The sequence below is a fragment of the Macrobrachium nipponense genome, chromosome 36 (assembly GCF_015104395.2).
Source record: "Macrobrachium nipponense isolate FS-2020 chromosome 36, ASM1510439v2, whole genome shotgun sequence".
Classification (NCBI taxonomy): Eukaryota; Metazoa; Arthropoda; class Malacostraca; order Decapoda; family Palaemonidae; genus Macrobrachium; species Macrobrachium nipponense.
Window position 1 is genome coordinate 1,631,579 of NC_087220.1, and position 25,892 is coordinate 1,657,470.

Sequence of the window (25,892 nt, forward strand, 5' to 3'; positions counted from 1 at the left end):
GCAAGGTAGCTGATTGTTTCTTGCACAGGCTCCAGTGGAGGGCTTTGCCACTGAATCATGCCTCTTTTTGTACTGGTTCTGTGCAAGTGCCGGGCTATTCGCTTGCTATGTGGTTTATGGTTTCATTTATCGTATTGCACTTCCTACATATGGGAGAGATGTTATTTCCGTCTATCGTTCTTTGAACATATCTGGTTCTTAGGGCTTGATCTTGTGCCCGCTGTTATCATTCCTTCAGTTTCCTTCTTGAGCTCTCCCCTCTGTAGCCATTGCCATGTGTCATCGCTGGCTAGTTTTTTAGTCTGTCTCATGTATTGTCCGTGCATTGGTTATTGTGCAGTCCACTGTTCTGTCTGTCATTCTCCTGTCTCTGTATATTTCTGGGTCTTCGTCTACTTTTATTAGTCCTTCATCCCATGCACTCTTAGCCACTCGTCTTCACTGGTTTTCAGATATTGCCCCAGTGCTCTGTTTTCGATGTTGACGCAGTCCTCTATCACTTAGTAGTCCTCCTCCCTCCTTTCTTTCGTGTTAATTCGTCAATAGTCCTGTTCCGTATTTGCTCTGGGTTGGGGGTAGTGGCTTTGTAGTCATTGTCAATATGTCTTTCCCTGGGTTTTCTGATCTATGCTTGCAGGAGTTCTGCCTTCGTCCATTCCACCCTATCCTGCGCTTGTATCTGATTACTGGCACTGCCATGTGTTTATGGCTTTATCATATTTCGGCGTTGAGTTTTGACTTGAGTATCGCCTTGAGTATTTTTATCCCCTCCTTCCATTATTCCCAGGTATTTGTATCCTGTCTCATCTATGTGTTTGATGTTGCTCCCATCTGGTAGCTTTAATCCCTTCAGTTCTCGTTACTTTGCCCTTTTGTATGTTGACTAAGGCGCATTTTTCTATTCCAAACTCCATCCTGAATGTCCCAGATACAATCCTTACAGTCTGGATTAGGGTATCTATTTCCTTGATGCTCTTACCATACAGCTTGATGTCGTCCATGAACATCAGATGGTTGATTCTGTTGCCTCTTTTCTTGAGTTGGTACCCGGCATCCATCTTCTGTAGTACTTTTTGTCATGGGAATCATGGCTACTACGAGGAGTAGTGGGGACAGTGAGTCGCCCTGGAAGATCCCTCTCCTGATATTAACCCTCTGCTAGTCTTATTCCAGAGCTTGTAAGTATTGTATTCCAGTTGCGCATTGTATTTTGTGAAAGCTGGTGGTGTTTTCCCTCCTGCCCCATATATTTTCAGGCATTCTATTAGCCATGTGTGTGGTATCATGTCGAAGGCTTTCTTATAGTCTATCCATGCCATGCTTAGGTTGGTTTTCTTTTTCCCGTTCTCCTAACTGTTCTTCTATTACCATTTTGTCTATCGGGCAGGGAAAAGGCCCCCTGGTCTTTTGTGCCCCTACACTTCCTTCTGCAGCCTTTCTGTTGGTGGGGGATGGTGTTTGTCTCCTCTAGGTAGTTGTATAGCCTTTCAACTGATGATAACCTGTTTAGTAACTTCCACATTATTGGTAGGCAGGTGATAGGCCTGTAGTTACTGGCTATATTTCCCTTACTATTGTCTTTTTGTGGTCATCCAATTTGGTGCATGGTGATTTGAGATACAATGCTGGAGTTGTTCTGCTATTCGTGGGTGCCTAGGGCCATTGAAGTTTTTGAGCCAGTATCCATGACTTCATCGGGACCTGTGGCTTTCCAGTTTGGCATTTTTTTTAGTTGGTGTCTGACTGTGTCTGTCGTGATGTCTGTGAATCTTTGTTTTATTCTCCCTGTTTCTTCTTCCTTGACTTCCTGGAGCCATGTTGCATGTTTGTTGTGTGATACCGGATTGCTCCATATGTTTTCCCAGAGTCTCTTACTTGGTTCGGCTTCAGGAATTTCTTGGTGGTTGTCTTCCCCTTTTAGTTGGCTGTATAGTCTTTTTCTGGTTGGTTCCGAATAGTTTGTTCTGTGGTATCCCTTATTCCTGTTCGTGTACCGTTGGATCTTATGTGCTTTGGCCTTAAGCCTCTGTTTTACATCTCCTATTGTGTTGTTTAGTCCCCTCTCGTGTACTTTGTATTTCTCGTTGAGTTCCTCCCTTGTTTTCTTGCTTCTTAGCCTTTTTTCTGCCATCTCTTTCAGTTTACTCAAGTCAGATCTCATCACCATGATTTTGCTTTTCCAGGCGCCTTTTCCAAGGAGGTTGCTGTTTTGGTTTCTGTTGGGTTGGTTGTGCTGGTGGTGTTGGTGTTGGTGTTCGAATGCCCATCAGTTCTGCTACTAATCTTGCTCCTGCATATGTCAAGTTTATTTTGTTCTGTGATACTGGTGGTGTGTATTATGCCCATTATTTCATTGACCTCACTTGTTTTCTCCCTTAATTTCTTGGTGTTGTAGGCTTTCATGGAGGGGATCTTTGTTCTCTCTGTATCAGGCTCCATCCATTGTCGAATATTTTCTACCCATTCCGTCCTCTCTGTTACTTCGTCGGTGTTTTCTTCGTGTGTCGTTGTTGATACCTCATCATCCCTGTCCGTCTTCTATGGCGTCGTCTCTCAGTTCGTCTTAGTTTGGGAATTCGTTGTCGTGTGACGTTTCCCTTTCCAGTTCTTCTCTTTCTGTTGGGGAGAGCCAGTTCTTTTTCTTTATGTTCCTTAACTGGTCTGCCAGCCTCTGCTCTGTTTGGGGGGTGTTATTCCTCTCATTCCAGATGTTGACCAATCTTCTTCTATATCCTCTTCCGTCGGGTGCTTCTGATGAAGCATCTCCATATTTCCTTATTTTCTTCTCTTGTCCATTCTTCCTTTTTTCTTCTGTAGCTCCAATCTCAGGCTGTTGATTACTGTCGTGGTGATCAGTTGCTGGATGACTACCTCCAAGTACCTGACCGTTTTCCCCTTCAATTGGGTTGAATACCTAGGTTGCCGGACGAAGCTCCTCTGTTGCCAGAGGTTCCATTTACGTCGTTGTCGTTTATTCCTTCATTTCTTTCCATCATTGCTGAGTTTTGCTATTTAACCCATAGCTGGACCCTACCCCATCAGGGATAGGTACTCATTTACAGCTGAGTAGACTGAGGAAATTATGGTAAAGATCCTTTCCCAAGGAATCTTATTGATTATTAGTTATTATTATATTAGTATTATTATTATTATTATTATTATTATTATTATTATATTATTATTATTACTAGACAACCATATTTAGGAAAATGAGAAGAAAACCTATATGAAATTAATGCAGCTGAGACAGATTCTAATTACTTTTAATAAAACATGTTTAAAAGACGGTTTACTTCCAGCAGCATATATTATTATTATTATTATTTTATTATTATATTATTATTATTATTATTATTATTATTATTATATTATTATTATTATTATTATATTATTTAAAATCCCATACACACCAATGACTAAACTCTGAAGAAAATTCACAATGGCGTCAGTGTGTATATATATATATATATATATATATATATATATATATATATATATATATATATATATATATATATATATATATATATACATATACATATCCATATATATATATATTGAATTTATTAACTTGTATTAGAAATATGTGAAGGTGAGGAGTTAGGAAAATCTAACACTAACATTACGGTAAATACAATGGTATTCTTTCCTTTGTACCTTCTCTCCTCCTCCTCCTCCATTTTCTGACGTTTAGGAGAATGGTGGCCATGTGTTAAGAGTGTTTGTTTATACTGAAGGAACTGTGTACTTGCTGTCTGGCTTGTTCCGCTTTTATCTCTCTCTCTCTCTCTCTCTCTCTCTCTCTCTCTCTCTCTCGGTCAGTATACATCTGTTTTGTTAATGTCCCTTATCTCTCTCTCTCTCTCTCTCTCTCTTAGTATAAATCTGTTTGTAAATGTCCGCTTATATCTTCATCTCTCTCTCTCTCTCTCTCAGCATACATCTGTTAGTAAATATCCGCTTATCTCTCTCTCTCTCTCTCTCTCTCTCTCTCTCTCAGTATACATCTGTTAGTAAATAAGCGCTTATATCTTTGTCTCGTCTCTCTCTTCTCTCTCTCTTTCTCTTGCCAGTCTACTGTTAAGGGTCACCGAGAGAGAGAGAGAGAGAGAGAGAGAGAGAGAGAGAGAGAGAGAGAGAGAGAGAGAGTTTTTTATTCTGTTCAAAATATTTACCAGCCTAAAACGGATGGCTTTGACGAGGTTAAATCCTCTTACCATCCATAAAATATTCTTAAGACCCTCTCTCTCTCTCTCTCTCTCTCTCTCTCTCTCTCTCTCTCTCTCTCTGTGCTGAATGCGCAAGTCTGAACTGTATTGATAAGGTATATAGCCGAAGTGGGTGAGCTATATTTTCCTTTCGGTTCAAATGGCTTTTTTTTTTTTATCCCTGTTTGCCTGGAGCACTGTGCTCTTGCTTGTGCTCTCTGATAAGGTGTTCAGTTCACGGCTGTGTTGGAGGTCCTTTTAACAGCTCAATCCATCTCTCCTTTTTATGTCTCTCTTTTGCTTTTCGTGCGTTCGTTGACATCATGTGTGTGCGTGTGTGTGTGTGTTTTTTTAACCCTTTGCAAGTTTATAGCTTTAAAAAAATTTACGACCTATGGTTTTTTTTTTTTTTTGTATTTCATGTCATGGAGAGGAGATTAGTACACGTAATATGTACGAGATATAAAGTGGGTGTCTGTATGTTTATTTTTTTATAACATGTTGATATTCACACATCGAGGTAGAAGTATCTCAAGGAATGGGAACACGCACGTACATTCATACATACGTACATACATGGGCCATTTATACTTGAGACGCATTCTGTTTTAACGGTAGAATGAATTTACATACATACATACGAACAAAGTTACAGACACGAAGGCAAGAGTGAAGCAGTGAGATGCTTAGTACTTTCGTCTTATTACCAAGACAGTCACAGCAACTGAAAATATACGGAGACTAGGACAAGTCCCAAAGGAAAACCAAAAAGGTCTTGGGGAGATCACAAAAAGGTCAAAGGATTAACATCGAATTCTACCTATTGGTAATGCTCTTTATTTTGTCTTTCAAATCCTTCTGGAACACATGTTTTTAATTACAGGCTCAAAAGAAAGTAATCCTGGATTTAAATTTAAGTTAGCCTCCCATACATACATACATAAACGTAAATATAAGATAGGTTGATAGTTAGTTGGTTTGTTAGCTGGGTATTGAAATAGAGTCTATTTGTACACGAAAACAGTAATAAAAAAAATTGTGTATATAAGGATGAGATGAAGGTTTATTTTTATTTTTAACTTATTGCTGTCAAGGGTATTAGATGCAAAGTGTCTGTGTGTTTTTGAAAACCGCCAGTGATTATGTACACACACACACACACACACACACACACACACACACACACATATATATATATATATAATATATGATATATATATATATATATATATACAGGTCTGATTTAACTCTGGAAAAATTCTCTCTCTCTCTCTATACATATATATATATATATATATATATTATATATATATATAGATATATATATATATAAAGAGAGAGAGAGAGAGAGAGAGAGAGAGAGAGAGAGAGAGAGAGAGAGAGAGAGATCTTAAAAAAAAAAGAATATATGGCGAAAACGCTCAAGTGTTGAAACAGACAGACAGTTCCACTCTGTCGCTTTCTCTCTTCTTTCTCGAGAATATTTTTTCTCTTTTTACACCTCATCTTGAGGCCCGCGGCTGCTATTTTTATCTCTTTGAATTTTAAAGTTGATAACCCATTTTAGCTGCAGATTTTCCATCGATTATTCAGGTCCTAAAACGTGAATAGTTTTTTTTATACAGATTTTGTTTTTTGTGCGCAAAATTTATCATTGATTATTCATGTCCTAAACGCGAATAGTTTTTTTTTTACAGATTTTTTTTTTTTTTTGCAAAACAAATTTTTCATTGATTATTTAGGTCCTAAACGCGAATAATTTTGTTTTATACAATTTTTTTTTTTTTTTTTTTTTTTTTTTTTTTTTTTGTTTTTTTTTTTTTTTTTTTTGCAAATTTTTCATTGATTATTCATGTCCTAAACGCGAATAGTTTTTTTTTTACAGTTTTTTTTTTTTGCAAAATTTTTCATGATTATTCATGTCCTAAACGCGAATAATTTTAATCACCATATTTCTGTTTTAACAGATTCTTGGTGTCTTTACAATATTTCCTGTTATCACCTTTTATCCTTTCATCTTGTATGATTGCTTTAAACGAAACGCCAAAATAATAATAATAATAATAATAATAATAATAAAATAATAATAATAATAATAATAATAATTCGCACGTACTTCTGAGCCAATATACACACGTTTTCTCTTACGAGATATTGTGGAGGTTTCTTACACATATTGTTATAAATAATTACGTATGCACGCGCAATATTATGCAAGCGCGAATATTATGTTTTCGTGTGGTTTCCATTACGGCTCATGCTTGCCCTCCCCCGAACTAATCCCAACCCCCCCACTCCGCCCCCCACTACTTCCCTCCTACCAGACGGTTCCTTTCAGCTCCAGCCATGTAAGCAGGTCTCTGTTTCCTGAGGCTCTTGGAATAGAATCTCTCTCTCTCTCTCTCTCTCTCTCTCTCTCTCTCTCTCTCTCTATATATATATATATATATATATATATATATATATATATATATAATATATATATATATATATATATATATATATATATTTATATATATATATATATATATATATATATATATATATATTATATATTATATATATATATATATATATATATATATAACAAACATATTATGTAAACGGAATTATATATGTATGATAAATTCGAAAAGTAACTTAAGGTCTACGGGTATAACCAGCCCCATTTCAGGGAATCAATCCTCACCCCCACGCCCTTCGGAGGGGGGGCTGGGGTACAGGTAGGATGAAACCCCCCACCATAAAAACCATCTTAGGGGTCCCCGCTATAAACCCTGCCAAGTTTCATGCCCGTCGGACCAGCCGTTTGGCGGTGATTGAATGACAGACGGAAGGACGTATATATATATATATATATATATATATATATATATATATATATATATATATATATATATATATATATATATATATATATATATATATGTCTAGGTATACATGCCAGTAAAGCTTAGAAGGTTCCTTCTTCGCACGATATCCCGAATGGCCTTAAAAGGAATATCTACCTCCAAAGAAAATGAGGCAAAATACAAAGGGCTCAGACGATGGTATTACCTCCCATCTCGTGGTCATTGAGAGAGGCTTTCTTACGTTATATATATCACGGGCAAATTTAATTTTGGCCCGGCCAAAAATAGTACTGTTTCTTCCGAGGCGCTCTTCTTGTTAAAGTAATGAGTCCTCTCTCTCTCTCTCTCTCTCTCTCTCTCTCTCTCTCTCTCTCTCTCTCTCTTGAGGAATCCCCTTCTTTGTTCTTTTCACCATTTCGCAGATGAGGAGGGAAATGTGCCTTCAAGAATAACTTAGAATGTGTGCTGCTCTCTCTCTCTCTCTCTCTCTCTCTCTCTCTCTCTCTCTCTCTCTCTCTCTCTCCAACTGACATACCCGATGCCACGGGTTCTTTCTCTTAAGAATATGTGGTGGTTTCCCACCCCACCCCCCCTACCCCAAAAGGGGTTCTTAATCTCTTCAGGTCTGTCATTCTTTCGTGTGAAGGTGTAATACTTTACTACCCTAATTCTATTCTCCTTGTATTTTAATCAATATATCTATTTGCCTATTTATTAATTTTTTTTTTTAATAGGTTGGATCTCTTCTTTCTGTATTTCCCTTCACCTCCTCTTACTTCTTCCTAATGAAAACCCTAATATTCTTTTGGAAGCTTTAAGAATTTCAAGTCAGTGGCCCCTTTGGTGGGCTTGTTCTATATGAATAGGTTTCATCTCAATGATAACAATAAAAATTTGTTTATACGTCCTTATTCCAATATCATTTTCTAAGCTCCAAAATCAGAGATAAGAAAGTTTCCCCAACAAAATGACGAACAGCATTGGATCCTCTATAAAAAGTAAATTTTATGACCCCTTAGGTGGGTTACTGGTGCACTGTAGGCATTACTTAAGGTTCGTTGCAGCGTTCGTTTGACACCTGGCTGCAACTTATTTCATTCCTTTTACTCTATCTCCGTTCATATTCCATTTCTTCCGTCTAACTTTCCGCCCAGTGCACTTTTTCTATCCGGCTTCATGTCTTACAAACTGCTGAGGCTAGAGGGCTGCAAATTGGTATGTTGATCATCCGCCCTCCAGTCATTAAACGTACCAAATCGCAGTCCTCTAACCTCAATAGTTTTTATTTTATTCAAGGTTGAATTTATCCCTCAACTGACGGTTATTTCATGGTGCAGCTGCGAGGTTCAAACCTTTCAGACGTCCTTACTGTCAATATACCCTTTCAGCGCTGAATGTCATCTCAGCTCCCAGCGCTTGGCCCGCGGCCAAAATCCTATATTGTATTTCTGTTAAATCCGACAATCCAGGAACATCCAAACTGCTGTAGATATCATTTTGCCGACGATGTAAGCGTATCTGCATACCATTAATTTCCTATGTCACGAGAGAGACTTCAGCCCAAAGCCTTTGATGGGATACGGGGATTTAGCCTTTGACTAATGCTCCATTCCTTGCAATGGAGGAGGAGGAGGAGGAGGATAGGAGGAGGATATAGGATGTTAATACGCTCTCCGATCGTGCTGTAATCAGCTTCGATCTATATTAGATGCAGATATGCTAGACGGGAGGAGTGTACTAGTAGCTGCCTGCACGGATATATCATATTATATATATATATATATATATATATAGATATATATATATATATATATATATATATATATATATATATATATATATATATATATATATATATATATATACTATATATATATATATATATATATATATATATATATATATATATATATATATTATAGAGGAGTATAAGAATTTTGGCTGAAGTTTATACAGTGGGCTTTATTTACAATTTGACAGTTGGGTGGTATATTGTGCTGTTTTGCATATATATATATGTATGTATATATATATATATATATATATTATATATATATATATATATATATATATATATATATATCACGTTCACTTATTGTTTATAAAGAACGTGCCCTCGTCTTCATACGCCTGCAATTCCTATAACCACAGCGTATCAGCAGCTTGTCAAACACCGCTACACACACTACTACTATTCACCGTTTATCTTATATGTCAATAAATCTTGTACCAAGGAAAAAGCCACAATGGTGTATATATGAGCAGCTGTATTTTTCAAAAATCCAAAAAAGGTTAGAAAAAATAGGGAGTTTTTTTTAACCAACTGAAAAAAATACTTTTTTCTTAAAAACACAGTTGCCGAAATTTTTTGTTTTAACAATAAATGAATGTATTTTTAGTCAGTTGGCTGAGGAGGACCGTTGTATCGTCACCCTTTATCTCTCTCTCTCTCTCTCTCTCTCTCTCTCTCTCTCTCTCTCTCTCTCTCTCTCTCTTAGCTTTTTAGTACACATTACAGTAGCTTTTACTGATTATTTCTCTCTCTCTCTCTCTCTCTCTCTCTCTCTCTCTCTCTCTCTCTCTCTCTCTCTCTCTCTCTGTCTCTCTCTGGGAAAAGACTACAATCCTTAAAATTATATAGTCTAGAAAGGAGAAGAGAAACGCTACATGATAATTCAGGCATGGAAACAGATTAGAAGGAATAACAGAAAATATCATGGAACTAAAAATATCAGAAAGAGCACGCAGAGGTAGATTAATAGTGCCCAAAACTATACCAGGAAAAATAAGGAAAGCACACAGAACATTAATCCACTACGCACCAGCATCGATAATGCAGCGTCTATTCAATGCGTTGCCAGCTCATCTGAGGAATATATCAGGAGTGAGCGTAGATGTGTTTAAGAATAAGCTCGACAAATATCTAAACTGCATCCCAGACCATCCAAGATTGGAAGATGCAAAATATACCGGAAGATGTACTAGCAACTCTCTGGTAGACATTAGAGGCGCCTCACACTGAGGGACCCTGGGGCAACCCCTGTGAAGGAAAGAAACGAACTGTAAGGTCTGTAAGGTAAGGTCTCTCTCTTAACATTTTTTTGTATACATTATTGTAGAATTTACTGATTATTTCTCTCTCTCTCTCTCTCTCTCTCTCTCTCTCTCTCTCTCTCTCTCTCTCCTTAACCTTTTTTTTTATACATTCTTGTGGCTTTTTACTGATCATTTCCGGTCATAGTATAGTAATGCACTGTAGGCAAATAATTGTACTTTTCTCAGTACCATTTTAGAAGTTCGAAAATAGGAACATTCAGGTGGAGAGATCACCTTATGGCAAGAGCGGAAAGGGAAGGAGGAGGATGGTTGAGGTGGGAGGTGGGAGGGGGGGAGGGGTGGTGGAGGTGGAGGGGGGGGAGGGGTATTACTTGTTGTAATAAAACATTACCCCAAAGGAACGAAGGTTTAATCGAAGTGCAGCGAATCACAACAGCGGAAATATTGCATCTCAATCTTCGTTGCCACTTTTTCTTTGCAGTAAGTCATCATATATTGATACTGGGTCTTAATCACTCGGCTCTTCAGTGATTATTTTTTTTATTAAAACTAAAAAAAAGTTTCATGGTCCAAAATCATCTTGGATTTGATGAGTAGATATAGTTTGAGACTATTTGTTAATCTAAGAAGATTGTGCAGCATTGAGTTAGGTGTTAGAATTAAAAAAATAATAATATTATTCTTATTAATCAGTAGATGAACCCTATTCAAATGGAACAAGCCCACCAAAGGGGCCACTGACTTGAAATTCAAGCTTTCAAAAGTTGAGGAAGAAAAAAAGATTAAACAGATAAATAAATTTTGAAAATGTATTAAAATGAAAGGATATTAGCATCTTAGCTTGAACTTTCTGAAGAAGTTCCAATTGCACGACTTCCTCTGGTTCTAGGCATTGGCTGAAGAATTCTTAATCTGATTAGAAATGGAAAACTCGTATAGTGTCCTACTCGTGGTGACATTTTCTGCAGTCTATCATATATATGTTGGAAAAAAAAAGCTCCATTTTCTTCATTTTCTATGAAGACTTAAAATAGAATCCGTTTTCTTCGTTTTCTATGGCAAAAAATTAAATCCATTTTCTTCGTTTTCTATGACGACAAACAATAGAAAATGGATACTGAAGAACTTTCCTTGTAAGGGAAACTAAGTCAATATGCAAATTGGCTAATGAAGCTGATGATTTGAAATTATCATGATTCAGAAGATGAACCCACAGGGGTCGTTGACTTGAAAAATTATTATTATTATTATTATTATTATTATTATTATTATTATTATTATTATTATTATTATTATTGTTATTATTATATTCAGAAGGTGAACCCTATTCATATTGAATAAGCCCACCAAAGGGGACCGTTTATTGAAATACAAACCTGCAAAGACTATTTATAGTGTCCAAAAAAGCACGAAGAATTCGAGAAGTTAAAAGGGCTTTGTGGTTATTATAATTATATATACATATTTACATACATACATACATACATATATTATATATATATATATATTATATATATTATATATATATATATGTGTGATTATGGTAAATATATATATATATATATATATATTATATATATATATATATATATATATATATATATATAATAGATATATAAGTATATATATATATATATATATATATATATATATATATATATATATATATATATATATATATATATATATATATATAGAATATATATATGTAATATATGTATATTATCTATATATCTATTCTATCTATCTATCTATCTATCTATCTATCTATCTATCATCTATCATTATATGATATATATATATATATATATATATATTATATATATATATATATATATATGATATATATAGATATAGATATAGATATAGATATATATAGATAGATATATATAGATATAGATATAGATATTTAGATATAGATATAAGATATTAGAGAGTGAGATATGATATAGATATAGATATAGATATTAAATATATATATATATATATATATATATATATATATATATATATATATATATTAATTATTATTATTATTATTATTATTATATTATTATTATTATTATTATTATTATTATTATTATTATTATTATTATTATTATTATTATATTGTTCAGAAAATGCAGAACCCTATTCATATGGACCTAGCTCACCAAAAGGGCCACAGACTTGAAATTCAACCGAGATAGAGAAATAAAATTTCTCACTTATTAAAAAAGAAATATAGCATAGGGTAGTAGCGCATTACATCTTCTCTTGAATTTTGAAATTCCAATAAAGAAATGTGAAATTCTGCTCTATGATTGTTATGATTTAAGGCTCTTTCTTAGATAGTGATTATTCCTTGGTGGTTATTATCTTTATATGATATTTACAGTCTAATGTTTATGTTTTACGGTCATCCCAACGGGCTTGTACTCAACACTGCGCAAAGGTGGACACGTACCTAGTTAAGACCCTTGTTTGGGTCACTATCTAAGAAACACCATCATTGCACACAGCATTATGCTATACATAGTTACTTTTAATGTGCTTACCTCTTTCTGAATGTTGATAATAATAAATTCCTGGTCTGCTTTCCAGGCTATGAAGGAGACGCTTGCGAAGATGACAAGGTGGTCCCATCCGCCCCACCCATGGATCTCATGGACCACTTCACCGGCTATGAGCAGCTCTCCTTTGAAGCAGGTAAGGTTTGACCAATTATTTACCGGTTGGATTTTTTTTTGGCTGAATAGGATTGGTCGGTTTCACTTGAAGCGGGAAATCCAGTCTAGGCTAAGGGTTGGTGTTACACCTTTACTGATTTTATTCACGTATATCACAACCCCGTGCGGGCGTAAATGGTCATATATATATATATATATATATATATATACTATATACATATATAATATATATCTATATAGATATATGTATCTATATGTATATATATATATATATATCTATCATATATATATAATATTATTATTATATATTTATATAATATATTATATATAAAATGTTTCAGGAAAAGTTACAATCTTTCTAGGACTGACAGTCCTGACTGAGGTGAGTAGAAGGAATTTATTGATATAAGGGCTGGATGATTCAGGCTTGGTTTCTTCTCTCGTTGCTTTCTGTGGTGGTCAGGTCGCATTTTTTATTTGTTTTACTTGTTTTTATAATGGTTATATTTTTTCCTTATATACAAAAGTGAGGGGTGCCTCAACAAATGAGAGAGAGAGAGAGAGAGAGAGAGAGAGAGAGAGAGAGAGAGAGAGAGAGAGAGAGAGAGAGAGAGAGATGCCACAGGACCCCCTTAAATGCTGATGTAAAGTGAAGTAGTCAGATTTGCTGATAATCGTAAGGGTGACTCCTTCCAGAACTATTGACTTAATAATAATAATAATAATAATAATAATAATAATAATAATAATAATAATAATAATAATAATAATAATAATAATAATAATAATTTTATTTTGTCACATGGGACTCTTAAGTACCGTCATGGAACTTCCAAAATGGCAGAGTAGCCCTTTTAAAATTAAGAGGCCCGTTTTCTAAAACACAACTTGGCGTATCATAGAAAACAGGCAATTTCATGTAATTCAGGGTAACTGATATATATTTTAGCTCTTCTTTACGAATTATTGCTTAGTAAAGTGATTTTATTTATTTTTATTTACGGACATTTAGAGTTGATGAATAAGGACAAGCTTTGTTGATCATGCAATTATTAAACTGGAATAAAGTAAGAGTTAAAAATATTGACTTCTTTAATTCCTTTGTAAACTTAAAAATCAATTGTAGATAAATGTTTTTTTTTTTCATAAATAATTCTTAATTAAGTAATTCATTTCAAAGACGTAAGTTGTTCTGTGCAGACTTCGTAATAAATTTTTTATAATATAGAAAATTAGATGTTTTTATGCAAGCGAAGGTGCAATACGTTGCGACCCTAATACTATTCTCCTTGCATTTTAATACATTCTTATCTATTTTTAATTAACATTTTTTTTTAATAAGTTGGATTTTTTCTCTCTGTATTTCCCTTTACTTCCTCTTACTTCCTCCTAATGAACACCTTTATAATCTTTGGAAGCTTCAAGAATTTCAAGTCAGTGGCCCCTTTGGTGGGCTTGTTCTATATGATTGGGTTTCATAATAATAATAATAATAATAATAATAATAATAATAATAATAATAATAATAATAATAATAATAATAATAATAATAATAATAATATAATAATAATACTATTCTTTGGAAGCTTGAATGTCAGGTCAGTGGCCGCTTTTGTGAATTTGTTCCATATGAATAGGTTTTCATCTTCTGGGATAATAATAATAATAATAATAATATAATAATAATAATAATAATAATAATAATAATAATAATAATAATAATAATAATAATAATAATAATAATAATACTCTTCGTAGTAGCCATGATTCCCATGACAAAGTACTACAGAAGATGGATGCCGGGTACCAACTCAAGAAAAGAGGCAACAAAATCAACCATCTGATGTTCATGGACGACATCAAGCTGTATGGTAAGAGCATCAAGGAAATAGATACCCTAATCCAGACTGTAAGTGGATTGTATCTGGGGTACATTCAGGATGGAGTTTGGAATAGAAAAATGCACCTTAGTCAACATATAAAAAGCAAAGTCAACGAGAACTGAAGGATAAAGCTACCAGATGGGAGCAACATCAAACACATAGATGAGACAGGATACAAATACCTGGGAATAATGGAAGGAGGAGATATAAAAAACACCAAGAGATGAAGGACACGATCAGGAAAGAATATATGCAGAGACTCAAGGCGATACTCAAGTCAAAACTCAACGCCGGAAATATGCTAAAAGCCATAAACACATGGGCAGTGCCAGTAATCAGATACAGCGCAGGAATAAGTCGGAGAATGGACGAAGGCAGAACTCCGCAGCATAGATCAGAAAACCAGGAAACAAATGACAATACACAAAGCACTACACCCAAGAGCAAATACGGACAGACTATACATAACACAAAGGAAGGAGGGAGAGGACTACTAAGTATGAGGACTGCGTCAACATCGAAAACAGAGCACTGGGGCAATATCTGAAAACCAGTGAAGACGAGTGGCTAAAAGAGTGCATGGGAAGAAGGACTAATAAAAGTAGACGAAGACCCAGAAATATACAGAGACAGGAGAAAGACAGACAGAACAGAGGACTGGCACAACAAACCAATGCACGGACAATACATGAGACAGACTAAAGAAACTAGCCAGCGATGACAATTGGCAATGGCTACAGAGGGGAGAGCTAAAGAAGGAAACTGAAGGAATGATAACAGCGGCACAAGATCAGTCCCTAAGAACCAGATATGTTCAAAGTACGATAGACGGAAAATAACATCTCTCCCATATGTAGGAAGTGCAATACGAAAAATGAAACCATAAACCACATAGCAAGTGAATGCCCGGCACTTGCACAGAACCAGTACAAAAAGAGGCATGATTCAGTGGCAAAAGCCCTCCACTGGAGCCGGTGTCAAGAAACATCAGCTACCTGCAGTAATAAGTGGGGTACGAGCACCAACCTGAAGGAGTGATAGAAAACGATCAGGCAAAGATCCTCTGGGACTATGGGTATCGAACGGATAGGGTGATACGTGCAAACAGACCAGACGTGACGTTGATTGACAAAGTCAAGAAGAAAGTATCACTCATTGATGTCGCAATACCATGGGACACCAGAGTTGAAGAGAAAGAGAGGGAAAAAATGGATAAGTATCAAGATCTGAAAAATAGAAATAAGAAGGATATGGGATATGCCAGTGGAAATCGTACCCATAATCATAGGAGCACTAGGCACGATCCCAAGATCCCTGAAAAAAGGAATCTAGAAAAACTAGAGGCTGAAGTAGCTCCAGGACTCATGCAGAAGAGTGGATCCTAGAAACGGCGCACATAGTAAGAAAAGTGATGAACTCCTAAGGAGGCAGGATGCAACCCGGAACCCCACACTATAAATACCACCCAGTCGAATTGGAGGACTGTGATAGAGCAAAAAAAAAAAAAAAAAAATAATAATAATAATAATACGCCCCTGACGTCCGGAAGCAAGGCATAAAAAAAAAAAAAAAAGAAATATTAGTTCAAAAATTTTCGGAAAACTCTTAATAGTGGTAGTCAATCAGGCCGAGCAGGGCGATTTATTACAGTCGCCAAGACGGGTCGAATTTTTACCCGGAGAGAGAGAGAGAGAGAGAGGAGAGAGAGAGAGAGAGAGAGAGAGAGAGAGAGAGAGAGAGAGAGAGAGAGAGAGAGAGAGAGAGGGGGGGGGGGTGGAGGGGGGTGGCAGGGGGGATGGTGTTGGGGGCTTTGCCGAAAACACCATTAGCGATCAAGCAAGGAGTGAGTTTGACGGAACTCCTAATTAGCTCATTTAAGATCTTGGCAAGTGAGAGGGAAGGGATTTTACCCTCTTCCAGGGAGAAAAATGCGTTTATGATATTGTCTCTCTCTCTCTCTCTCTCTCTCTCTCTCTCTCTCTCTCATTGAGGGAACTTATTCACATACAAGATATGTGACACGTGGAATAAACTGCCGCCAGAAGTTGTAAACAGCAACAGTGTGGAAGAAGAGTTTAAAAGAAAGCTAGACAAAATCATTAGGAGGACGCTGTGAATGAGCAATATAAAACTTCCCCCTAGAGATAAGTGAGCACTTGATGTCTCCTCTTAGGATGGTGGACTAACAAGTCTTTGAGATATCCTAATCCTTGTAACTCCTGTTACACCTTTCAAAAACTTTTTACACTCAGTTTCCGTTTCAGAGCTGCATGACCTCATCATCATGGGTCCAAGCGCTTGGCCTTTGGCCTAAATTCTATACTATATTCTATTCTAATCATTAACACCTAACCCCTACCCCGATTAGCCAATATTCTCTTTGTTTCTCCTTCCTCCTCATTTCATATTCGTGCATTTCATTATCATCCATTTTTTTTTCATCTCGACTAACCATTCTGCAACATCATCGTTTCTACATCTCTCTTCATTTTCACGTGTTATTCCACGTTTACAATACAGACAAAATATTTCTAAAAGTACTTTTCGCTTTTTCATTGTATTATTATTATTATTATTATTTATTAAAAGTAATGGCTACTTCAGCAGCGTTACACTTGTAGAGATTCTCTCTATTTTGCGAATAGCGGCTTTTTCCGTGCTACTTAAACAGGCTAGTTAGAGCGCCTATAGAGGTCATGGTAAAATACAGGGTCAAAATATGTAATATATTTGAATTTTACAGATAAACTATGATACCATAGTCATCAAAGGTCATTAACGATTTTCTCTCTCTCTCTCTCTCTCTCTCTCTCTTTCTTAAAGCGAGCTTTCGTCTGGAGCTGCCAGACATCCTCGGGCTGGGAAGCTGAGGGTGGACTGATCTTGGTGCGGTGTCCGTCCTCCTTATATCTGTGGCTGACAGCAGGGGGTCTGCCCCATGCTTGTCTCCTATTGGCTGGTGGCGGTGAGTCTTGTTTTCATTGGCTGCCTGAGCCAGGTCTCAAGCCACTTTCTTTCGGGCCGATGGTTGCGTTGCAGCATATCCTGCAGCCGCCTGGACCTCCTAAGCGGCGCTGTAACAGCGCCGCTTAGGAGGTCCAGGCGGCTGCAGGATATGCTGCAACGCAACCATCGGCCCGAAGAAAGTGGCTTGAGACCTGGCTCAGGCAGCCAATGAAAACAAGACTCACCGCCACCAGCCAATAGGAGACAAGCATGGGGCAGACCCCCCTGCTGTCAGCCACAGATATAAGGAGGACGGACACCGCAACCAAGATCAGTCCACCCTCAGCTTCCCAGCCCGAGGATGTTCTGGCAGCTCCAGACGAAAGCTCGCTTTAAGAGAGAGAGAGAGAGAGAGAGAGAGAGAGAGAGAAAATCGTTAATGACTTTGATGACTATGGTATCATAGTTTATCTGTAAAATTCAAATATACACCTTATTTTTGACCTGTATTTACCATGACCTCTATAGGCGCTCTACTAGCCTGTTTAGTAGCACGGAAAAAGCCGCTATTCGGCAAAATAGAGAAGAATCTCTACAAGTGTAACGCTGCTGAAGTAGCCATTACTTTTAATAAAGTATGCTTGAGAGAGGGTCTGCTTCCTAAGTATATTATTATTATTATTATTGATTATTATTATTATTATTATTATTATTATTTTTTTTTTATTTTTTTTTTTTTTTTTTTTTTTTTTTTTTGCTCTACACAGTCCTCCAATTCGACTGGGTGGTATTTATAGTGTGGGGGGTTACCGGGTTGCATCCTGCCTCCTTAGGGGTCCATCACTTTTCTTACTATGTGCGCCGTTTCTAGGATCACACTCTTTTGCATGAGTCCTGGAGCTACTTCAGCGTCTAGTTTTTCTAGATTCCTTTTCAGGATCTTGGGATCGTGCCTAGTGCTCCTATGATTATGGGTACGATTTCCACTGGCATATCCCATATTCCTTTCTTTTTCTATTTCAGATCTTGATACTTATCCATTTTTTCCCTCTCTTTCTCTTCAACTCTGGTGTCCCATGGTATTGCGACATCAATGAGTGATACTTTCTTCTTGACTTTGTCAATCAACGTCACGTCTGGTCTATTTGCAGTATCACCCTATCCGTTCTGATACCATAGTCCCCAGAGGATCTTTGCGTGATCGTTTTCTATCACTCCCTCAGGTTGGTGCTCGTACCACTTATTACTGCAAGGTAGCTGATGTTTCTTGCACAGGCTCCAGTGGAGGGCTTTTGCCACTGAATTCTGCATGCCTCTTTTTGTACTGGTTCTGTGCAAGTGCCGGGCATTCGCTTGCTATGTGGTTTATGGTTTCATTTTTCGTATTGCACTTCCTACATATGGGAGAGATGTTATTTCCGTCTATCGTTCTTAGGGCCTGATCTTGTGCCGCTGTTATCATTCTTTCAGTTTCCTTCTTTAGCTCTCCCCTCTGTAGCCATTGCCAATTGTCATCGCTGGCTAGTTCTTTAGTCTGTCTCATGTATTGTCCGTGCATTGGCTTGTTGTGCCAGTCCTCTGTTCTTTGTCTGTCATTCTCCTGCCTCTGTATATTTCTGGGTCTTCGTATAAGTATCTTTTATTAGTCCCTTCTTCCCATGCACTTTTTAGCCACTCGTCTTCACTGGTTTTCAGATATTGCAGTGCTCGTTCTCGATGTTGACGCAGTCCTCTATACTTAGTAGTCCTCTCCCTCCTTCCTTTCGTGTTATGTATAGTCTGTCCGTATTTGCTCTTGGGTGAAGTGCTTTGTGTATTGTCATATGTTTTCTGGTTTTCTAATCTATGGTGCGGAGTTCTGCCTTCGTCCATTCCACTATTCCTGCGCTGTATCTGATTACTGGCACTGCCCATGTGTTTTATGGCTTTTATCATATTTCCGGTGTTGAGTTTTGACTTGAGTCGCCTTGAGTCTCTGCATATATTCTTTCCTGATCGTGCCTTCATCTCTTGGTGTTTTATATCCCCTTCTTCCATTATTCCCAGGTATTTGTATTCTGTCTCATCTATGTGTTTGATGTTGCTCCATCTGGTAGCTTTATCCCTTCAGTTCTCGTTACTTTGCCCTTTTGTATGTTGACTAAGGGGCAGCATTTTTTTTTTTTTTTTTTTTTTTTTTTTGTTTTTCTATTCCAAACTCCATCCTGATGTCCCCAGATACAATCCTTACAGTCTGGATTAGGGTATCTATTTCCTTGATGCTCTTATTATATATTATTATTATTATTAATTATTATTATTATTATTATTATTATTATTATTATTATATTATTATTATTATTATCATTATATATTATTCAGAAGATGAAACCTAGTCATACGGAACAAGCCCACCAAAGGGGCCACTGACTTGAAATTCGATCTTCCAAAGCATATTATTATTATTATTATTATTATTATTTTATTATTATTATTATTAGTTATTATTATTATTATTATTATTATTATTATTATTATTATTAATTATATTATTATTATTATTATTATTATTAATTATTTCAGTAGATGAAACCTATTGAAATGGAACACGCACACCAAAGGGGCCACTGACTTTAATTTCAAGCTTCTAAAGAATATTATTATTATTATTATTATTATTATTATTATTATTATTATTATTATATTATTATTATTATTATTATTATTATTATTATTATTATTATTATTCAGATGAAACCTATTCATATGGAACAGGCACACCATAGGGGCCACTGACTTGAAATTCAAGCTTCCAAAGTATATTATTATTATTATTTATTTTTTTGTTGTTGTTGTTTTGTTTATCACAGTCCTCCAATTCGACTGGGTGGTATTTATAGTGTGTGCTTCAGGGTGCATCCTGACTCCTTAGGAGTCCATCACTCTTCTTACTATGTGCGCCGTTTCTAGGATCACACTCTTCTGCATCAGTCCTGGAGCTACCTCGGCCTCTAGTTTTTTCCAGATTCCCTTTCAGGGTTCTTGGGATCGTGCCTAGTGTTCCTATGATTATAGGTAGGCAATTTCCGAACTGGGGCCATATCCCATATCCTTCTTATTTCTATTTTCAGGTCTTGATACTTATCCATTTTTTCCCTTTCTTTATCTTCAACTCTGGTGTCCCATGGTATTGTGACATCAATGAGTGATACTTTCTTCTTGATTTTGTCAATCAACGTCACGTCTTGTCTATTTGCACGTATCACCCTATCTGTTCTGATACCATAGTCCCAGAGGATCTTTGCCTGATCGTTTTCTATCATTCCTTCAGGTTGGTGCTCGTACCACTTATTACTGCAAGGTAGCTGGTGTTTCTTGCACAGGCTCCAGTGGAGGGTTTTGCCACTGAATCATGCCTCTTTTTCTACTGGTTCTGTGCAAGTGCCGGACATTCGCTTGCTATTTGGTTTATGGTTTCATTTTTCGTATTGCACTTCCAACATATGGGAGAGATGTTATTTCCATCTATCGTTCTTTAGATATATCTGATTCTTAGCCCTGATCATCTTGTGCCGCTCTTATCATTTCTTCAGTTTCCTTCTTAAGCTCTCCCCTCTGTAAACCATTGCCATGTGTCATCGCTGGCCAGTTCTTTAGTCTGTCTCATGTATTGTCCGTCCATTGGTTTGTTGTGCCAGTCCTCTGTTCTGTTTGTCATTCTCCTGTGCTCTGTACATTTATACCCATTCCGTCCTCTCTGTTACTTCGTCGGTGTTTCTTCTTGTGTCGTTGTTTGATACCTCATCCTCCCTGTCGTCTGTGGCATCGTCTCTCAGTTCGTCGTCTTGTGTCATTTCCCTTTCCAGTTCCTCTCTTTCTGTTGGGGAGAGCCAGTTCTTTTTCTTTATGTTCCTTACTTGGTCTGCCAGCCTCTGCTCTGTTTGGGGGGTGTTATTCCTCTCATTCCAGATGTTGACCAACCTTTTTCTATATCGTCTCTCCGTCGGGTTGCTTTCTGATGTAGCATCTCCATATTTCCTTATTTTTCTTCCTCTTCGTCCATTTTTCTTTCTTCCTCTGGTTTGCCTCTGTAGCTCCAGTCTCTGGTTGTTGGTTTACTGTCGTTGGGGTGGTCAGTTGCTGGATGACGACCTCCATGTACCTGACCATCCTCCCTTCAATTGGGATGAATATCTGGCTGCCGGACGAAGCTCCTCTGTTGCCAGAGGTTCCATTTACGTCGTTGTCGTTTAATTCTTCATTTCTTTCCATCATTGCTGAGTTTTTCTATTTAACCCATAGCTGGACCCTACCCCATCAGTAATAGGTACTCATTTACAGCTGAGTAGACTGAAGAAATTATGGTAAAGATCCTTTCCCAAGGAATCAACGCCGAGGAGAGCGGTCACCCATCCAACGACTGGTCCAGCCCCAATGTTGTTAACCAGTCAATTGACGACCTAACCCACTCTGCCATGGCGCCCCATTATTATTATTATTATATTATTATTATTATTATTATTATTATTATTATTAAGTAGATGAAACCTATTGAAATGGAACAAGCACACCAAAAGGGGCCACTGATTTGAAATTCTAGCTTCCAAAGAGCCATCGTCATCTTTTGCTTATCCTCATACTATCTAAATTATCATTTATTCAAAACATTTTCGAAACTCCAGTCTTTCCAGCTACTCATTATTATTATTATTATTATTATTATTATATTATTATTATTATTATTAGTATTCAAACTTAAATACACTTATGAAATAGGTGTAAGTTACTCCCTAGGTATATATTGTGAAATCAGCTTCTATGGAGTAATGCTCTTAAAATTTGGAAGCATATAGCAGATTTCACGGTGGGGGGTGTTTAGGTAGGGCATCGCGAGGGTAGGGGAGGCATGACACATCTACCCTCCTCATGCAAAACTGTTTGTCCGCCCCGGTTTGAGCTAGCATAGGTATGCAATTGGGAGGGGAGGAGAGAGATGACTGGCAACGCCGGGTTCAAGCGCAGCGTAGCGCATGCCATCAACCTCGTCAATTCACTAATGCAAAGTCCACTAACTGCTTTTAATCAAGAAACCCTGAGAATCATGTGATACTAATTGGGTCCCTCACTTGAGAGAGAGAGAGAGAGAGAGAGAGAGAGAGAGAGAGAGAGAGAGAGACTCCTTCCTCCCGGTGTTAGGGAGAAGTCGATTCGCCTTTATTTTGAGAGCAAATTAACGACTTCATGAAAGTTTAATGACATTGTTTAATCACCCTTGCTGGCTCTGCTGCCATTAATATCCTTCTTGGTCGTTAGCGCGTTCGTTCATTAGCCCGCCCGCGCGCGCGTCTGACGCGTTCATTTGCGTAGACTCCAACGAAAGGCCGTTTTCCGTGTCCCTGTTTCCCGTGACCCGGTCGAACCTCTGTGTCCTAATAATTTTGACCTGTGGCTAATGACCCAAGGTGTAATGGCCCTCGATGGAGTTTAGGTTTGTTTGTTTGTTTGTTTATGTTTTATTTTATTGTGACATTCATGGAACTGGGGGAGGAAAAAATCTACGGAAAAGAAAACTAAAAAACCCAAGAATGGAAAATTTTACTGTTATGTGTGGGAACAGAGAGAGTGGATAGTGGAAGATGAGTAAAAAGAACGGGATGAAAGGTAGGTAGAAAGCAATTAATGAAAGATATAGAGGAGAAAAAGCGATGATTGGTGGATGAGGAATGGGGCAATTAGAGGTTGAGAAAATAGTAAGATGGAGATGGGAAGAGAAGGGCTAAAATTAGGAAGTATAAGGAAAGGAGTTGGACAGAACATCAGTGGGCAGTGACAGATCATTTTGGAATGGGTAAGTCATTTTTTTTTCCGTACAGGGGTTGGGATCATGGAATCAGGAATGATGGGGAACCGGTTGGGTGTAATATTTATATTTCTCTCAGCCTGATTGTTTATTGAAATTGAAGATTATAGAGGAATGTCATATATAATAAATTTACTAGACCACTTTATAAACCTGAAAAGGAAAACTCATCTCCAATAATAAATTGCTAAGGTACTTTCCAACAATAAACTACTAGGTACTGGCATAGATTGACCTTGAAATTAGGACTTAGGAACTGACCCAGCATGGCCTTGAACTGACTTAGTGTGGCCTTGTGAACTGACCTAGTAATGACCTTAGGAACTGACCTACCCTAGCATGATCTTGAACTGAACCTAGTCTAGCATGACCACAGAAACTGACCTAGCATGACCTCAGGAACTGACCTCACATGGCCTTAGGAACTGAGCTAGCAAAGACCTTAGAAACTGACATAGAATGACCCTATGAACTGTCTTGGCAATGACCTTGAACTGACCTATCATGACCCTATGAACTGGCTTAGCATGACCTCAGGAACTGACCTCACATAGCCTCAGGAACTGACCTATCATGACCTTAGGAATTGACCCAGCATGACCCTATGAACTGACCTAGCAATGACCTCAGGAATTGACCTAACATGACCCTATGAACTGACCTAGCAATTACCTTGAACTGATCTAGCAAGGACTTTAGGAACTGACCTAGCAATTATCTTAAAAACAGACCAAGCAAGACCTTGAAATCAGTATGAGCGGTAGATGTGGGTCTGGGTAAAGTTTGACAGGTCGGTGGGTCGCTGAGCTGTGGAATGAATTCTCGTGATTAAAGAGAATTTTTTTTTATTGTTAGGTTATTGTGGTCGTAGATTTATCGCTCACAACAGCTTAGAGGTCTTTATTGGAAGCAGTGGTCAATCATTCATCTTTTGGCTGTTTTTATATACTGACATGGGAACTATTCATCTTTTTTTGGGGGCTCCATTTTTTTGGATATATTATTTTAGACTTTAAAGCATTATGTATATGTCAGCATCTATAAAATGTTTGATTAATGGATATTTTCCTGATACATAACTAATGCATAAAAGCAAAAGAAATTGAATTGTACTGTTCCATACACTAATATATATATATATATATATATATATATATATATATATAATATATATATATATATATATATATATATATATAGAGAGAGAGAGAGAGAGAGAGAGAGAGAGAGAGAGAGAGAGAGACCTTACCTTACAGACCTTACATCTTGTTCGGGTTGCCCCAGGTCCCTCAGTGTGAGGCACCTCTAATGTCTACCAGAGAGTTGCTAGTACATCTTCCGGTATATTTTTGCATCTTCCAATCTTGGATGGTCTGGGATGCAGTTTAGTAATTTGTCGAGCTTATTCTTAAACACATCTACGCTCATCCTATGATATCCTCAGATGAGCTGGCAACGCATTGAATAGACGCTGCATTATCGATGCTGGTGCGTAGTGGATTAATGTCCTGTGTGCTTTCCTTATTTTTCTGGTATAGTTTTGGGCACTATTAATCTACCTCTGCTTGCTCTTTCTGATATTTTTAGTTCCATGATATTTTTCTGCTATTCCTTCTATCTGTTTCCATGCCTGAATTATCATGTAGCGTTCTCTTCTCCTTTCTAGACTACTATAATTTTAAGAATTCCCCTTGTAGTCTTTCCCAGTAGTCTAGGTCCTTAACTTCTTCTATTCTAGCTGGTAAAGGACCTTTGTACACTCTCTATTTGGTGCAATATCCTTTTGATAGTGTGGGTTACCATATCATATTGCAATATTCAAGTGGACTACGAACATTATGTTTTATAAAGCATAATCATGTGTTCAGCTTTTCTTGTTTTGAAAGTGCCGTAACAACATTCCCATTTTTGCTTTACATTTTGCCAACAGAGTTGCTATTTGATCATTGCATAACAGTTCCTATTCATCATCACACCAAGGTCTTTTAACTGCTTCCTTATTTGTGATGGTCTCATTATTAGGTCCCTTATATGCATATAGCTTTCTTTCTCTGTCTCCATAATTTATTGATTCAAATTTATCAGAGTTAAAATACCATCCTATTTACCTCTGCCCAATCATATACTTTGTTAAGGTCTCTTTGTAGAGCGTTCTATCTTCATCACAAGTAATTTCTCTACTTATTCTTGTGTCATCTGCGAAACTACTCACTACCGAATCCTTCACATTATTGTCTGTCTTCAATCATAATAACAAACAGTATTGCAGCTAACACCGTACCTTGCGGCACACCGGATATTTTACCTTTGACTTCATCCGATTTCTCGTCGTTTGCAAATAAACTATTTCTGTTTTGCTGTTGTGTCAAAAATTCTTTTAAACCATCTTCCTACTTTATCCACGATATTGTGTTTTCTAATTTTCTTCGCTAATATAT

The 25,892-nt window shown here is 37.0% G+C and overlaps 1 protein-coding gene across 1 annotated transcript in view; it reads left to right on the plus strand.

The window, feature by feature from the left end:
• Nucleotides 1-25,892, plus strand: part of LOC135203494 (uncharacterized) — a 555,542-nt gene that overhangs the window by 217,227 nt on the left and 312,423 nt on the right. Inside the window, exon 3 of the mRNA XM_064233221.1 lies at nt 12,701-12,805. Within this exon, the coding sequence (XP_064089291.1) occupies nt 12,701-12,805 (105 nt within the window). The remainder of the gene's footprint in view (nt 1-12,700; nt 12,806-25,892) is intronic.